This window comes from Pseudoliparis swirei, chromosome 23 (assembly GCF_029220125.1).
Source record: "Pseudoliparis swirei isolate HS2019 ecotype Mariana Trench chromosome 23, NWPU_hadal_v1, whole genome shotgun sequence".
Classification (NCBI taxonomy): domain Eukaryota; kingdom Metazoa; phylum Chordata; class Actinopteri; order Perciformes; family Liparidae; genus Pseudoliparis; species Pseudoliparis swirei.
Window position 1 is genome coordinate 10,809,642 of NC_079410.1, and position 18,268 is coordinate 10,827,909.

At 39.1% G+C, this 18,268-nt stretch overlaps 1 protein-coding gene across 1 annotated transcript; it reads right to left on the bottom strand.

Moving 5' to 3' along the window:
• Positions 1-8,210: 8,210 nt before the first annotated feature.
• Positions 8,211-17,781, bottom strand: LOC130189061 (nuclear GTPase SLIP-GC-like). Its single transcript, XM_056407706.1, has 22 exons — positions 17,744-17,781; positions 16,116-16,197; positions 15,541-15,653; positions 15,308-15,352; positions 15,133-15,166; positions 14,469-14,555; positions 14,042-14,132; positions 13,552-13,768; positions 13,189-13,416; positions 12,419-12,622; positions 12,122-12,300; positions 11,552-11,642; positions 11,383-11,470; positions 11,113-11,234; positions 10,667-10,843; positions 10,420-10,574; positions 10,141-10,264; positions 9,861-9,969; positions 9,611-9,744; positions 9,436-9,514; positions 9,235-9,311; positions 8,211-9,161 (listed from the first exon to the last, which is right to left on the bottom strand). The coding sequence occupies exons 2-21, from the start codon at positions 16,180-16,182 to the stop codon at positions 9,250-9,252; spliced, it is 2,406 nt and encodes an 801-aa protein (XP_056263681.1). The 5' UTR covers positions 16,183-16,197; positions 17,744-17,781; the 3' UTR covers positions 8,211-9,161; positions 9,235-9,249.
• Between the last annotated feature and the right edge of the window lie 487 nt (positions 17,782-18,268).

Below are 18,268 nucleotides of genomic sequence, written 5' to 3' on the forward strand. Positions count from 1 at the left end.
AATACACACACCCAAAACAAACAAACTCATGAAAATAGTTTTTCCTGAAAATAATCTCACCTTCAGGCACACAAGGTAAGCCACTCATCAAAAAGAAGGTTTACTGGTGGACTGATATATTGCCACGGATGTTAGTCTGTGATTACTCTTTTATTTTTGTTCAAGTTCATATCTTGACTCAAAGTGCACTCTTTTTCTTACACAGTAATGAAAAAGGAACTGATAACTGGGCAGAATGATGCCTGTCTCTATTCATGACCCATCTGTGTGTCGACATGTTCCATTTTATTGGCTCAGTAGGTGTCACCTGGAAGCATGAACAGGTTTAATATTCCATTACAATTAATCATAAATGAATAAAAACACACCTTTACTAAACCTGTTTCAAGTTCACTATAAATTACAGTATTTGAAATGTGCTGACTTGTTAATTTCAATCAAATATTTGTATTTATTATCATGTTTCAACGTTGTTTCGTTGCCTTTACCTGGGATTGAGACGCCATCTGTCTTGGGCGATAGCTCGATTGATTCCTGCATTGTTTTTTCCAGGTCTTCAAGGATTTCGCTCTAAATCAGCATACAAGTCTGCATTAGTCACAGCCAAAATATGTATTCGACTAATAACAATAGCTGAGCTAGTGAAAGGGCCTGCAGTGTTTTAATAGTTAAGGCAGCATTCAAAAAGATGCATATTCCACTTGATTATATTTATATATATGATGCCCGAGAATTGTAGTAACAGATAAAAAGCACAGCATGTTTTAATAAATCCTCATCGTATGACGTATTGTAAAATGTGACAAACCATCAAGTCTCTCAGCTGCTTCAACATAACATCTTTAGCTTTCTGAAACATGACGTCCTTTGACCAAAGGATGTGCTTCTTAATAGTGGCCCTCATTTTTTTAAACTGCTGCCACCTCTAATTTGTTTAGTAACTACAAAAAACAGATAACTTTCATCAATTACATTTGATTATAATTACATTCTGCACAATGATGATGAATAATGAGCATTTTTACAAAGTCAGTTTTTATTTCAAGATCTTGGATAGTACTGTCATAGCAGTGGCGGGCCGTCAGGGCCAGCAAGGCCTTCTCTGCTGGCCTAAACATCATCAGAATATATATTTTTTTCTAAGTATATTTCCCCACAAATATGTATTCAATTATTCCCCAGAGTAAGAGTTATTCTCTTAATTTCATAGCGTTCCTCTTGGTTGCGCTGCTGCCAGCGCCAGGTTGAGATTTGGAGGGCTGGTCTTTATGTTAGATCTTTTATCCAATCATATTCAGCCATCGTGTGTTGCCAGGGGGCTAAAATCTGCCCTTAGGCCTTCAGAATCAACATTGCGGGCGCTGGTAGCTTAAAGTGAATGGGAATGACGATGTTGTATCAACCAATCAGCTTTAGAGTTGGCTCCTCTAGGCCTTCGAGAAGGCCCCGGAACCGGCACAGGAGCAGCTAGCAGGCGGAGTGCTGCACGTCTTTTGATTGGATTACCAATATTGAGAGGCGGGTCCTATGGGCAGGTAGATGCAAAACCTCAGAACTAGGAAACTGAATTTGATAAAGGAATTAATTCGCGGACTACAAAGCTGTTTTTTCAACCCACAATGGCGGAAGGAGGAGAAGATGTCGATTTGGTCGAGCATATACTTGAAATCTGCTTTGGGTGCGACAATGCCCTGTTTAGTGAACAAACGAGTGCAAGTGACTTTTTTCTTCTTCTTTTTCTCCGTCCCGATGCGCGCATTCTGCAGCGCGCGAGACGGAGAGCCGAGAGAAATGACATGCTGTTGTGTAGTGTTGTATCTTTCTTCTTGGGGTTCCGTCGGCGCCGTTTGAATGAGGACTTGTTGGAAAAGAAGTTGCGAGGGACCCAGCACTCCAAGAATACAAAGTTTATTCTTTAGAGTACAAAGTAAAAACAGACGCTTCGTTCGAACGGCTGGGAATCCACGGGTCCGTGTATAAGGAATTCAACGGAGCTATGTGTGTTTACAGCTTATATAGACAAAAGAAAGTGGGAGGTCTTATGTTCGATTCTATAGGTTCCCTATAGAATCCCTATAGCCCCCCTTCCTCCAAAGATGATCGCTGGCGCGTTGGCCACCAAATATGGATATATAGGGCAGTCCCCTGCTGTGGACTGTGGCGCCAGCGTGAGACAAAGGAACTCTTCCCTCCAAATTCTCGTGTGGCCTTCTAGGCTCAGATCTATAAAATAGCTGTATCTTTAAGAGTAATATGCAAAATACACGACATATTCCCCCCTCGAGAGTTGATAGACTCTCGCCAATAAACAAACAATCAATGCAAACATACAGGTGTATTATCATGACAAAAATACCACCCCGTCCTTCAGTAAAGTTCCAACATTACTGTGACTGTATGAAGTGTAAAAGTGGTGTAAAATGAAGTATTACATGTGAAATTGAAAAACCTGTCAGGCAGTTATCTTTTCTTAAAATATCATTTAGCAATGTAGACAGGAAAATTATTTCACGGTCCCTCTGCCTAGGCGACCTTAAATTAAACTCCATACCACTGAAATCAGAAAGGTTTTAGCAAATTGTGTAGGGAAATGGTTTTTTAGCAAATACATCAGGAATTCCTCAGTAAATAATAACAAAATAATGATGTCCAGGGGTCCGGCTGGTCATCCCATTGGACCTTTCCCCCAGACCTCCTCCTGCCTGTTCCCCCGCTGTCCCTAAATGTCACGCCGAATAAACACTTGAGATTCCATTATATTTACCAAAGAACAGAAAATATCGTTTCCCCCACAATTAACACCTAAACAAGAAAATACATTCGTAATTTTGATAATGACAAATCTACAAGAATACACAAGAGTATGTAACACTTTAGCTCTTCAGCAGCTGGACTCGGTTCTTGAGGACGTCTTGACTCTGGTGGTTGTTCCACCAGTCCTTGTCCAGAGTCTTGTAGGCCACTGGTATTGTTCATGTTTGATATAATCGACTCCATTCCACCCAGGGAGTCCTTCAGCACTCCATCCTCCCCTGTTGTCTCCCCCGTTGTTCTAGAATGACAGAAGAGACGACCAGTATCCTTGCATACACAACAGACACAAATCAGACATCAACACAGATTAACACTTTTATGAGTAAATGTAAAATTATAAAACATATCGTTGCGTCTGTTTTAAGATTATAGTACTCCTTAGTTCTTTAACATGGGTATGTGTCCATTATTCTACCCTCTCCCCTGTCGTCCTCATCCACGTCCGTCTCCGCACCACGCCATAGTGGCATCTGAGTCTGATCGCGGGCATCACCACTCCAACCCATCTGAGTATCATAACTTTTGCAAAGGTTAGCAATAGTGTACAGAAACAAAACATCACACACAATGACAGAACGAGTGCTACCATGATCTGGACCAACACTGCTCCTAACGGCCCTAATTTGTCCTGCAGCCAAGAATTTGCAGACCATCCAGCATCCTCCGATGGTCCAAACGCATCCCTTATGAGTTTCAATGCCTCTATGACACTCGTCATATTGTCAGAACTGTCAGGAATCAGGGTGTAGCAAGCATCTCCAGTTAAATTTAAAGACACACAAAGGCCTCCTTGTTTGGCCAAAATATAATCCAGGGCCATGTCATGTTTTAGCAATGTCAGTCTGTGGCTCCTCTGAGTGTTTGACAGTAATTCGAAACCTCTTATGGTCTCGTTCGCAAAGCCCTGTAAGGTGTATGTGATATTATCTATGCCCTACACAAGCGACCTCTGCTTGCCGTGAACAGCTCTGAGTCATTTACAGCCGTTCCCACGTACCGCGCCAGTCCAGCTTTTTCTAGGATTTCTCCCATGCCGTGGACCCCAAGGAGATTAGCCAGGAGTCTTTTGATGTCTCCCATCGCTGGCTGTGAGCCAATCATGATTTCTTCCAGTTTTGCAATCCAAGGATGTGCTCCGTCTTGAATAATGGGCAGTTTTTCCAGTATATTTGACATATCGGTGTTCAGCAATGGCTTATACTCCAGATTCTGGCCTCGGACGATCACTGGGCACATTGTCTTGGGCGTGGACTGTTTCCTAGGGTGCAATCTGTTCTTCATGCCTGATTGCCTTGAGTCTTCTCTTTGTAAATCTTCCTTCTGTACCTGCAACTCTTCCAACTGTTTTATCAGCTTCCTTTGTTCTTTTTGTCTTTCAGTTTTCTTCAAGTCACGGAGAAGCCGGTCGATGCTTACTTCAACCTCTCTCACAGTCCTCTGTGTATCCTCTTCATCGCTGCCCTCCTCTTCATTGTCTTGAGTGGTTCTATCTCCTCTTCTTTCCGCTCTAGCCAGCGTCCGCTTGACTTTAGGATCGTATCCCCCCACGTCCTCTTCTTCATCACTCTCGTCGATTTCTTCATCTCTCAATTCCACCCAATCGACCTCAGTCTCCCAGTCAGTTGTCTTCTTCCTTCCGGAATTTGGATACGTTGTTATGGTTGTCTCCGCTCGTCCTCTCTCGGTTATTTGGTCCTCCCTGTCTCTGACCAGATAAGATCCCTTCTGACTCATCACTGGGAGCTGCGGATAAACCCTCTTGGGCTTCTTCTCTTCTTCATGGCGTGGTCGTCTTTTTACTGGATTCATATGTGAGAAAGTTGGATCGGTGTCGGTCAGCAGTTTCTCAGTTTGTTTCGTAATTTGCTCTATTTCTTCCGCGTATTTATCTCTTTTCTCGATGGTAGCATTCCTGAGCTTCTGTCCTTCTTCTTCAAATAACCGAAGGATGCCAAGCTCCACCAGTCTCTTCTCTTTGCGTCTTCCTCCCTTTGTGCCTTTCTTTTCGCCTGCCTTGTATGTGGACACAAGTACCTTCATCACGTTAATCACCTCTGGGTTGAGTGTCCCCTCCTTGGGCCACGGTTGGTCCACCTGGGGCCATCGTTTTGACCATTTCTCGGATATCTTTGCGATGTTTGCGATGCCGCTGACCAAAGGATTGTTTTTCTGTACTACATCAACTGGAGTAGATACCTTCGGATCTTTGGTGACATTTTTCCCCATTATGACGGCTTTCTTAAGCAGTTATTATTGTATTGTTTATTGCAAGCTCAAGGTACTTCAATTAACCAATTAACAGGAATCAATCAATTAACAAAAATTAATCAATTAACAAAACTTAATCAATTAACCAATTAACGAATTCATCAAATCCAGACTCCCCCCTTTTATTAATGAGATTGATTTGTCTCTGCCAAAATACCAAAGGCTCACAGGCCCAACCCTGAGTAATGTATGTGCTAATCAACACAGCAAGTGCATGCCCTCATTACTGACACCAAATGTCCAGCAGAGGTTTGCCCACTGTCATCAAATGTGGTCTTGAACTCTTCTAGCAATGTCCGTGTTGAATCACCATTCAGCACATATCAAAACAAACACTGCATAAAAACATAAGCAAAGCAAAATAAAGAAAAATAAAAATGAAAAGTAAAAAAAAAAAAAAATAATGAAAATTAAATAATAATAAAAAATAAAAAAATAATAATTAGAATTAAAAATTAAAAATTAAAATTAAAAATTAAAAATTCAAATGAACAAATTAAAAATTAAAATTAAAATGAACAAATTAAAAATTAAGTAAATAAAATGAAACCGTATTTGTCAGCCGAGTTTCGACCAACTATTATGTACCCCAATTTAATTAAAATTGTACTTGATCAGTCAGCCGCCAAGCCTTCATGTGTTTACCTAGATCAATGTTCTACAGTTTCACCACTGTACGCAGCTTTACAATGTGTATCATGAATATCTGACTTTGACTCGAATATATCAACACAAATGAAAAAGCTTGTGGAGTGAAACATGTACCGGCCTTTTGTTGCAGATTGTCCAGCAGGTGGTGCCAAACGTCAGTGGCCACGCCCCCGGCCTGGACCTTGGTGTTAACTGGTTCTTTGTCCTCTTTTAGCCCAAATCTCATTCGTCATCAAATGAGTAAAAGAAAAGAAATATGAAATGGTTAGGTTCTATCAGCATGTAACCTTATGTCTAACAGACTGTGTTCTCCCCTGTGCATGGCTTCCATCTGTGTAACCCAACACGTTCACCCCGTTCCCCCCACCCGTGCACCGGATGTAAGGACTGAGATGAGGATGTTTGCCCACAAGATGGCGATGACTAGTCGACCACCACGTGTTCGTTCACCGTGGGACTCTCGCGAGAGCACGAGTCAGTCCTCTACTCTTTTTTGTCTTTTTTATTTCGACGATCTTATTAACTAGTTAGTCTCCTCTTCAGGGAACTCACGTTTGTCTTTACGTTCTCTTATAGAATAAAAATGCACGGCGTGATTTAGAGTTTATTGAAAAACTCCACACACCCGCACACAGCAACTCAACGCACACACGCCAGCAGGCTCGCGCGCACGCACACACACACACACACTGGGTGCAGATCCTCCGGCCGAAGCAATCGCCCCCACCTTTTTTATTTCTCCAACCCGTGATCAGGCAATTGTGCCTACACGACGCACAAATGGCTATTTTCTTTCCTAAAATCAGTCATTTATACCATCCATCCGTATTAGCATGCTCTTGCCGCTTGTTCCTCTCTTAAGGTTTAATTTCTGCTACCGTCCGAGACTTCATTTCTGATGAGAGGCTGCTTCGTGCATTTATTCGTCAATAACCGCAGAGTGGGAGCATACAATCGTACTTTATTTCTCAATCTCGTTAAGCCAGTACTAATTTCTTTAGACTATGTTCTATCCGATTTAAGCAGCTCTATGATCATTTCCCAAAAGGTCCTTTAACCTTCTCTCTCTTAATCTCTCTTCGTTTCTTGTTACTTTTCTCTGTCTTTCTGACTATCCAGCGCAATGTTATTTTAGCAATCAACTTTCCCGCGTCTTAACGTTAAAACAAATCAAAGGCCTTATTTTCGGATAACTGCACTTACTAATTAATACACCTCAATAACATTCGCTATTTATCACTATTTTACTTTATCCCGAAAAAACTTTTCCCTCTCAATTCAAACGCACCTTTTTCTCCCCGCACTCAAATATGCAGGAAAAATAAAAATATCGTTCGACACGGTGAAATTATTCTTGAGCCACGGTAATCACACACAGACTGCACTTAATGAACCATCATATCAATGAAGTCAGCAGATGTTTACCGTGTTTGTCGTCCTGAGTATTTTCACACGTGACTGTTCGCGACGCCACTTGTTGTATCTTTCTTCTTGGGGTTCCGTCGGCGCCGTTTGAATGAGGACTTGTTGGAAAAGAAGTTGCGAGGGACCCAGCACTCCAAGAATACAAAGTTTATTCTTTAGAGTACAAAGTAAAAACAGACGCTTCGTTCGAACGGCTGGGAATCCACGGGTCCGTGTATAAGGAATTCAACGGAGCTATGTGTGTTTACAGCTTATATAGACAAAAGAAAGTGGGAGGTCTTATGTTCGATTCTATAGGTTCCCTATAGAATCCCTATAGCCCCCCTTCCTCCAAAGATGATCGCTGGCGCGTTGGCCACCAAATATGGATATATAGGGCAGTCCCCTGCTGTGGACTGTGGCGCCAGCGTGAGACAAAGGAACTCTTCCCTCCAAATTCTCGTGTGGCCTTCTAGGCTCAGATCTATAAAATAGCTGTATCTTTAAGAGTAATATGCAAAATACACGACAGTAGATACGATCAACATCAGACGGCTGTTTAGTTTAATAAATAAACAAAGACGTGCTATAGAGAAAATGACGGGGGCGGGCCAATTTTTTTTATGTCATGCGATCTACCAATACTACGCCGCGATCGACGTATTGAGCAGCCCTGGTCTAGAGCCATGGCATCATAATGATAGTAATAAGAGGTGGATTAATTCGGGTGGGACTGTGTAGGACCTCACTGAAGGCCCAGGCCCCAGGCCCACGGCCCGCCACTGTCACTGCGTCATAGTATTCCTGCATGTTTGTCTCAATTGTGGCACCTTGAAGCAGAAACAGGTTCAACACATCCCATTACCATGAATCCGAAATGAATAACAACACACCTTTATCAAATCGGTTTGTACACGTCTTCATTTCTTTGTGTACAATCATGAACAGGACAAACCGACAAAAAACGTCTTAAAATTATTTGTTTATCTCTCTCTCTCTACAATAAAAACTGATGTGAGAACCTGAAGAGGCATTTAGATTCTTTTACATAATAAAGGAAAAATAAGCCAAAGAACATTTGGAACTTTGAAAGTGAATTTATTCGACAGTATACCTTATCAGATACTTTAAATGCATTTAGAATCAGAGTAGATTAAAACACAACAATATTTCAGTAAATAATGAGAAACCAGATAGGCTGGTGTATTACTATCATCTAGTTCTATCCAATTCTGATACATGGATTAACACACTAAGAACACATTATTTAGCAGTAAGCAAGTTTTTTCCTTGAACAATAAAAGAAAAGGTCAGATCATTCTTTTAATAAAAGCTTATAAAGTCTTTGAGAAATTCAACATACTGTGATCAAAATTCAGGATGTATTTTAAACACCAATAAAATCATCGACATTTCAATCTCAATCAACCAATACTAAACTACGATTACAAAATGGACAAAAACTTAAAGAAGAAGAATTTTTTTGAAATCATGAAAACCATAATGATGGACTGGTAACAAAGAAGATCTGTACCGTGTAAACCACAATGTACCTGGGTTGAATCCGACTGGGGACCTTTGATGCAGGACATCCCGCTCTTACCCCCCACACAGTTTATCTGCTTCTGAACTTTAAACAATTAAAAGCTAAAATTACCCGACCAGATATTGACCAGAAAAATGTCTCTGCATTTAATTCACACCAAACTAATGAAAAGTACATATAAAGAAATCAATTAAAAGCTAAAATTACCCGACCAGATATTGACCAGAAAAATGTCTCTGCATTTAATTCACACCAAACTAATGAAAAGTACATATAAAGAAATCAATTAAAAGCTCAAATTACCCGACCAGATATTGACCATAAAAATGTCTCTGCATTTAATTCACACCAAACTAATGAAAAGTACATCTGAAAAAATCACTTAAAGAGAATAAGATGACTTGACAAAAAGGGTTGAGACCAAATCCAGAGGCCTCACGTCTCTAATCAGCACACACGCAGGGCTCGTCAGTTGGTACTGTAATTAAAAAGCGTCGTTAGCATTATTCAGAACAGCTCAATTATTGTTATTACTTGAACAGCAGTTTTACCAAATGAGTGGTTCTTCATCTGGACCGCTTCAGTTCTTCGTAGTGGTTCTTCACCATCTCAAGCTGATTCTCAACATCTAAACCCCCCAGAAAACATCAAGTTCACTATTAATTACAGTATTTGAAATGTGCTGACTTGTTAATTTCAATAGAAATATTTGTAGTCATTATCATGTTTCTACGTTGTTTTGTTGTCTTTACCTGGGATTGAGACGCCATCTGTCTTGAGCGTCAGTTCGATTGATTCCTGCATTTCTTCCAGGTCTTCAAGGATTTCTCTCTAAATCAGGATAAAACTCAGCATTAGTGACAACCAAAATGCACAGCATGTTTAAATAAATCCTCATCGTATGACATATTATAAAATGTTACAAACCATCAAGTCTCTCAGCTGGTTCAACATAACATCTTTAGCTGTCTGAAACATGACGTCCTTTGACTCACGTACGTGATTCGTAAGAGTGGTCCTAATTTTTTCCAGACTGCCTTGTCCTTTAATTTGTTTTGCAACTACAACAAAACAGAAAAACTTTAGTCAATTACATTTTATTCTAACTAAATTCTGAAAAATTACAATGAATAATATGAATTTTTACAGGTTCAGGTTATATGATCTCTTATCGTACCGTCATAGCATTCCTGCATGCTCGTCTCAATTGTTGTCGTCAGACTGCTGTAGATCGTTTTCTTACGATCGCGGATGATTTTGTTGAGTTTTGTCTTTATCTTGTCTTCCTAAGAGAGAGAATATGAATCATAGTTCAACATATTTTAAATGAAAGCAAGATATTATATAGAGATAGGGCTCATCTGGTAACCCCCCCCCCCCCCCCCCAAGATTTTACATGAAAGTAAGTATTCAATCTGATAATTTTGGTGACTAATGGTACTCTTGTCTTCTTTTACCTCTGTGCTGAGAAATGTCAGTTGCAGTTCGACATCTTTGTACTTTGTGTTCTTTCTCATCGTCTCCGTGTTAAGTGAAAACAAATCGAGGACTCCGTTGAATTGTCCACATTCTCCTTCATTTCTGAAACATGTGAACAAATTAAAAAATGTCATAAACGCAGCATTGACAAGTTTGCATTTCAATGATGTACTTTGTATGTATGTATTCACATCATTTGTAAACATTTTCCATAGTTTTAAATTAGCCAGCACAGCTTTCATTGAGTCATTTCTTACGGGAAGGTCTTCTTGAATTTGTCATCAATGCTCTGAGTCAGGCATGAAGATAACTTCATATTGAGGTTTATTAGTTTTCCCTTTTTTGCTCTGTAGGCGCCATCTTGCTGTACTATGCACTTCAGTGTCCGGTGGAAACTACTACCTTTCTTGTTCTGAAACAAAACAGACAAGAGAAACACTTTTAAGACATTCATATAAAGTGTCAAATATGTTGTAATGATGTCGTTATAATTCAAATACATACTTTAGGCATTATGACCGATGTCAAGTTTTTGTCCCATGAAATTTTTGATTCCTTAACTCCCTCACTGAGGCACCCTTCAAAAGCCTGATGAGTCTCTTTCATTTTGTTTTCGACTTTATTAAGTGCATCCTTCATCTTTTGTTCAAGGTCTGTGCAGACAGCTGTCTTTATATCAGCCTGAAAGAAACAACACATTCAGTATTTAAAGCAATAAAACAAAACTGCTATTTATTCACATTTATATATTTTTTTAATACTGTCATTTTTCAGCCTCTCTGAACCGACACAACTTATGGAAAATAATAACCTTGATTGCTAAAATATATGTATGGGTGACTTTACATGTAAGAAGTCTATCTTTGACTTAAATTATTTTCTTTCAATTTTAATGATGATTAAAGACAAAGAAAGAATACAAAGAAAAAAATGTCATGACTTGATCTTACCCCATCTGTACGGCTGGCCCCTTGAATCAGAGAGAGAATCCCGAGAGCTCCTTTCACATAGTTTAATGTAACTGAGTGACAGTCATTGAGATCCTGCAGAAATTCCTGAAGTTCAGGTATTTCTGTAAAAAAAATGCAGTTTGCATCTTACAGTTACTCAACATAATTACATTTAAATGCCATAATATAATTAGTCATTCTGGTTTGTTTTGTTAAAGTAAATTAAATTGATGATATCGATATCAAATCATATTTGGAGACTTCACCTACCAGTTTCATCTGGTTCTAGGACTGTCTTTTGAACAAACTCGTAGGAGCTCACTGTGAACACTTTGAAACTTCCATCACTGAAATATTTCTGAAAAAGAAATGTTTAGATTTGAAGGCATGCTTGTAGTTGTCGAAACTGTTTTAATTTCTGTCAGTCTATACAACTCACCGTAACCTCGTTTAGTTTTCTGAATTCTTTTCTCACTTCATTCTTGGCTTTAATATTTCTTTCCAGAATGAAAGCACGGGGTTCAGTTGAACTAAATAAAACATAACTGCATTAATTGGAACCTCATACAGTATTTGTAGAACTGAAACCTCAAATTCAAACTTTTTTTGCGTTCACAAAACAAGTCAGAATGATCTCTTTTGAACTTGTACCTGTAACTATCGAAACTAAAATATTCTATTGAAACATGCAACATTTTATTTTACAAGTCTGAGATATCTTAAAGGTTTTCTGGAAAGAAAACCATAAAGACCACCTTACAAACTACTATTTCAGTTTAGTTAGTTGTGTTGAATGTTTAAGCAGTTATTGATTTCTAGAGGAATTTCCTTGTCAAATGTGTCATAGAAATAAACAATCTATTTGCTGATGGCCTCATTTTCTTAGGTATACCGTTATCATATAGAGGCTTCAGTATTATTATTGAGACTGTTTCATTACCACTTAAAAAATCCTCACAGTGACTTTGATATACATGCCTATGTACTTTTGACACCTTAAATCACTTACGGACAGGCTGGATTATGACTTGATTCATCAGACTGGGAGCAGATGAAGTGAATCTGCCGACACTGGCCAGCATTTCCCATGAAGCTACAGGCACTTTTCAGTATCTCCCAGGCTTCAGGCTCTGATGCAGCTCGTTTTATCTCAGTCACGATCCACACAGTGGAACAACTTCCAACGATCTGAAGGGACAGGACAGCAAGTTAATGATGATGGGTATCAGTACTTTGTAATAACACAATGTCACAGTTTGCAGACGACACAGCAATAAAATAAACAGCATTGCATGTGATAAATTACCTTTTTCCACATTTTGTCTCTGCTCTTGTTACGATCCCCATTTCCAGGAAGATCCACAAGTGTGACGTGCTTCAGGAGATTATTATTTGGCACCCTGATAGTCACACACTTCACAAGAGGCCAATACCACCTCTTTGCGTTTACTTCTCCATCTTCTGATTTGCTTTTTGTGTACATGACTAGTTTTTTAGATAGCTCTTCAGCCTGCAATACATAATAGAATGAGATAAAAGCAGTGTAAGGCAATTAAGATGTGAGCATCGTCTGCGTTAAGTGTCCCTTTATAAAAAGGGATTATGCATGAACCGTAAAAGAAGGGGGTCAAGTACTGATCCCTGTGGTACTCCATAAATCATGTTTAACTGCTGGGAAGTAAGGTTACCAAATGAGATAAAATAATTACTATTATTGTGACCAGAAAGTTTGACACAGCTGTCCAGTAAGATGTGAACAAAAGCAAATTTGAGATTTAATAATACATTTAATCTTAATGTAAACTGTTTGGTCATCAAAATGGAGGAATAATCCTCATTGGATTTAGTCAAAACAGTTGTTTAAATGTAATTAGTTGCTGGTAGACACACTTTTTTCTCTCTAAAGTGTCAATTTGATACAAGCGTGTAGTTATAGAGGACGGTGGATCAAGGCCACTTGAGTGGAACATTTCACAGACTGATTTTCTTTTAAACTTGCATATTACAAGAACTAAATAATATGTCACTGTCAGGCAGACAAGAAGGCTTCTTATGAAGATTTTGACTCCTACTTACTGTTTCGTCTGTCAACATCTTCCTCTTGGACAGCAGAAATTCTGGGATCTCTTTGAAATATTTGCCATCCATGAGCTCTTCAGGAGATTTGTTTTCCCCGTCTTCTCCATACAGCACTGACAGCTTTTCCACAATGTCTTTACGATCCCTCTCTTCATCCTCATCCCTTCCCCGATCCGCACTTTCCCGAAGGAAATTTTTAGAGAACCATAACTCATCTTTCCACTCCTAAAGAAAAAAAGAAAAAACCTTTAACTTTGTTACATTAAATGACATGCTGTATAATCAACAACTGTATTATTTCAGCCACATCATACCTTTTTAAATAGCTTCAAGTCAACACACATATTCATCATAGTTTACCTCTTTCGTTATGAACTCGATGTCTGCCTCATATTTTGAGTTCTGCTCATTAGCCTTCACTTTAATCATGACTGAGGTACATGCATTGACGCTTCCACTGGGCAAGAGATTCTTCTCTCCAATGACGGTATTTATCAAATAGCTCTTTCCAGCCCCGGTTCTGCCAAAGACACCGACCACCTCCCTCTTGTCCGTCTCCAAGTCATTAATTTTTCTCCTGTAATAGAAGAGTTTAGGTGTGGGTCAATTAAATAATGTCAAAATTATTAAAACATTGAAATAATGTGTCAAATCAGAAGGAGATCCGTATATGAACTAAAAGTAATTTGCTGTATATTTTTGGTAAATTAAGATTTTTTTGAAACCCATGATACATGGCTCAAAACTGTAAAGTTTTAAATCTGTCCTCGTAAAACTGGCCCCCGGTCAGGAGTGGAACCAGGCCCATATAACATATTAATATGGACAATTTGATAAACTTAAAACTTACCTCAGGAAGTTGTTGAGCTTGTTGTCTTGTTGAGGAATTTTCTGATGAACAAAATTCATGATGTTTTTCACGTCAGACAGTAGTATTTCCTCTGTCAAAATGAAAGTAAAGACATTTTCAGCTGGAACCATGAATCAGCGTATCAAGTAAGCGGTAACGCACAATGAGGAGAAGAAGGTAAAGCGTGAGAGGAACTTTCTCTGCCAGGTTCATTTATGATGCTTCGGAGTGGATTATCATGCTTATACGTGGCAGATTAGCACATGATAAATCACGGTCTGGGTTCAAAGCATCCTCACGTTAAAGCCCAGGGTTATGTTATTTACATTGAAGCATATGCAGTGTTACTATGGATACCTGCATATATGCATTGGGGTTGTGTGACAGGATTACAAACAGACATTTGCTTTGTAAGTATTATAAATACCTCTGATGTATGATCCTGTAACTCGTGGCTTTTTGATTGGGGATTGCCATGGGCTGGACTCACCCTGAAGATCTGACCTTCTCTTCCCTTAGTGGGTCATTTTTGTTGAAAGAAAGGGGAAGAATAATGTGTTGTTTACAGTATTAGTATAGTTGCTTAGTCAAAGCAAGATATTAAGACCTTAAAAACTTAACCCTCCTGTTACCTTCAAATTGACTAACATCTTTTACCCTTGCGGTCAATTTGACCCCAGCAATTAAAAACATTTAGAAAATTATTAGAATTAATATTGTTTCCCAAGTTTAAGTGTCAGGTACTTTATGTTTGTTTGTTGAGTACCTAAATAGCCCTTTAAATAAATAAAAAAGTTGATATTTCTTATATGTTTGACAAGGTGACAAACAGCCTGGGGTCAAATCGACCCCAAAGAACACCGATGCGTACAAGTTGTGTTCAGGACATTGAAAACATATCATCATGTGAATTTGATGTTTTCCCAGTTGTCTCCAATAAATTAGGAAAAGTCATGAAATATGAAGCAAACAAAATGATGTCAATCATTTTTTAGAGACGTTAAACATCGAATGGGGTCAAATTGAGCCCAAAGGTAATAGGAGGGTCAAATGAACAATGCACGTGATCAATAAGAGAACGTTTATCTCACCTTTATTACTTTTGTCACTGGTGGATGCACAAGCCTGAGGGTGAACATGAACATGTGTATCTTAAATCAATACTAGTGGCCATGTAAAGGTTGGAGCGGACTTTGACAATATGATCTGTACTATTGTAATAAATGCCTTATGATACCTTCGTGATTGAAACTTTATTCAACTTACTTGAGCAGACGAATCAACGACTTCGGGATTTTCTGTTTTTTGTTCCTTTTAGTGACAAAAGAAAATAGTTGCAAACCATAAAAATAAATAAATGTTCAAATTCCAGCACACCCTTTTATTTTTAATGAGATAGTATGAATTATCCGTCATGGAAAGTTTGAACAGAAGTCTGTGATACTGTGAATTATAAATAAAGTATTAGCGTAACTTGAATGCAGAGTACAGAAATGTACCTTTAACGACTTGAGCTTTTTCTTGAATTTTGACCTTGGTCCCACGGTGGGGATCAAGTCGGCGATATCTTTATCATCCAGACAGTAAAAATTTTCTTCGTCGATGTCTTGTCCTGCAATTAAAACACAGAGACGAATCTCAGTCATCTCAAACTCCTGTAGAAATCTATTATATTGAATAGATGATGCTTCAGCTGTTCATTTAATTTTTTAAGAGTATTACAGTCTGAAAATAGCGTGAATGTTTATTAATTGTATTTTAATTAGTTGTCATTCTTTAGTCTTGATTTCAGTGCCAGTGAGATCATCATCTTAATACAAGATACAGAGCAGCGGCTACTGAACTTTATTAATGTAATGTAGCAGTGTGAAAATGTCCACGGTGTTTACCGTTAGGGCTTTTTTACCCTCTGAACAGAGACAAGAATTGCCAGGATTAGTCAACACTGATTTCTCACATTGCCTTAAACCTATGTCTGCATTTTTCATAATTATATTAGTTCCGTATGATTAGATCTGTAAGTATTGCTATGAACATTATCTGTGCCTTAAAACAGATGCATAGACTACGTTACCTTTAAATGTATCTATGAACTTGCTGAGATTCCATTCAGATAATTTATCCCGAACAAAATCATCCATGACCCCGAACAGCAACTGGAAGGAAAACAAATAATCATGTGTTAAATCGACCACTGCAACTTTGGAGAGTTTTGAGTTTACAAAACCAGTAGGGATGCAGCGATCTGATCGGCGCCGATCCATATCGGCCGATATTCCCATTATCGGTTTTGATCGGCATTCTCAAAACGGCCGATCAAAACGGCCGATCAGATGACGTAACATCTGCGAGAACTATCAGAAGTTTCAATCGCCGCGCACCGCAACGGAGACGATGCGCCCGGCGAGGGCCGCAGAGTGCAGAGGACCACGAGGGGATCCTCACGCACCGAGCGGCGTCCCCGTCCCCCGAGTTGAATCACTGGGTCGACTCAGCCGACACTCACATGTCTGAGCCCCTATAGACTGATGTTCACGGGAAACGCATTCGATCGGGAGCGCGCGAGGGTTTTGATAAAGTTAGCGGAAGAATTCACGTAACACAACATCCGGTTTTGCAAAGTTTACGGAAAGAACCACGTGAAACAACATCCGTTTATCAAAATAAGATGTCGACAAATTATACACTAACATATAAAAGTAAACAATTAAATGATTTTGTATCTTTATAGATCGTTTCTGAGATTTCACTTAAATTATGCGAACATTAAAACATTTTTACTGTTCCAAGGAAGAGTTTATAAAAATAAGTCAGAGTTCCAGGAAATGAATGATGCAGATGTGTTCCATACATATCTGAAATCCCCTACAATAGCAATCAACCAATTTTAATGTATCAATTAGGACATTTTTCAAAGTAAAAGTCCTAAATGTTTAAAGAAATCGGTAATTTCTTTAATGTTTGAGGTGCTTTATATATGTATTTCCTCATAGCCCTAGGCAATAATGCTACACAATGAATATAATGCTTCAATCGACACCGTGATCGGTATTATCGGATCGGCAGATACTGATTTCAGTGATAGGTGATCGGTATTATCGGTGATCGGCAGATACTGATTTCAGTGATCGGTGATCGGCACCAAAAACCTGATCGGTGCATCTCTAAAAACCAGGCCTGGTCAAATATTCTAATGTGGAGAGTGTCGCAACCAAACTTACGTTACGCTTACGCAGTGCAACGTAAGATGTAGAGATCTGTCAATATTGTGTCCGTCCCCAAGAGAAGCAACTTCTCATCAAGTCGGGACGAGCGCGCTTCATTACTCAAATTCTAGCGCGTAACATCATTACATTACATTACATGTCATTTAGCAGACGCTTTTATCCAAAGCGACTTACAATCAGTGCATTTCAACCTAGAGTACAAACTAAGAACAACAAGAATACAGGAAGTAACATTTCCTCAACATAGTCGAACAACAAAAGTACCATAAGTAAGTGCTATTTAAGTGCCACTGAAGTGCAAATCTGTGTTTTAATCCAGATATAGTCGGAAAAGGTGTGTTTTCAGTCTCCGGACATCACATCTAGCCTTTTGTTTTGTCATTCACAGAGACGTCTTCCAGCTTTCAATCGACCAATACGAGTCACCCGCCGTGCTTTCTGTCCTTAATAAGTTAATATAAATGTCAGCGCTTACCTGCGACCCGGAGGCTGCAGATGTAGATCAATGCCTGTTCTCCAGTGCGGGCGTAGTCTCTTTGTCTCACTAGTTATCCGACTCTGCAGACACGGAAGTGTTGCTTCCTGCACTGAAACTCCTCCCTTGAGGAATCTCCCTTCTGAATGAAAAGTTGTCGACATAATACCGTGTTCTGCTTCATACATTTGAATTTGTACATACCTAATTTTTTTCCGGCCTCAACATTTTCAAGTAAAATTTACTTCACTTAAAATTGAAGTTAGGAACATTGCAACAACGTCCATGTTCCCATTTAACAGACGGGGTTTCAAACTGGACTAGTGTGCAATGGAAAATCTTCCACATAAATACTACTGAGAGGTCACTGTAAGGTATCCTTGATTGTCTTGAGCTATGAGCAGGTATTTCCAACGAGTCCTGAGTATGAGTAAAAATAATTATAAAAAAATTCTAGCCCTAATCCTAGATGGCGTTGAAGCGTTCCCTGTCCGGAAGGTCTCAGCATTGTAACCTTAAAGTCGT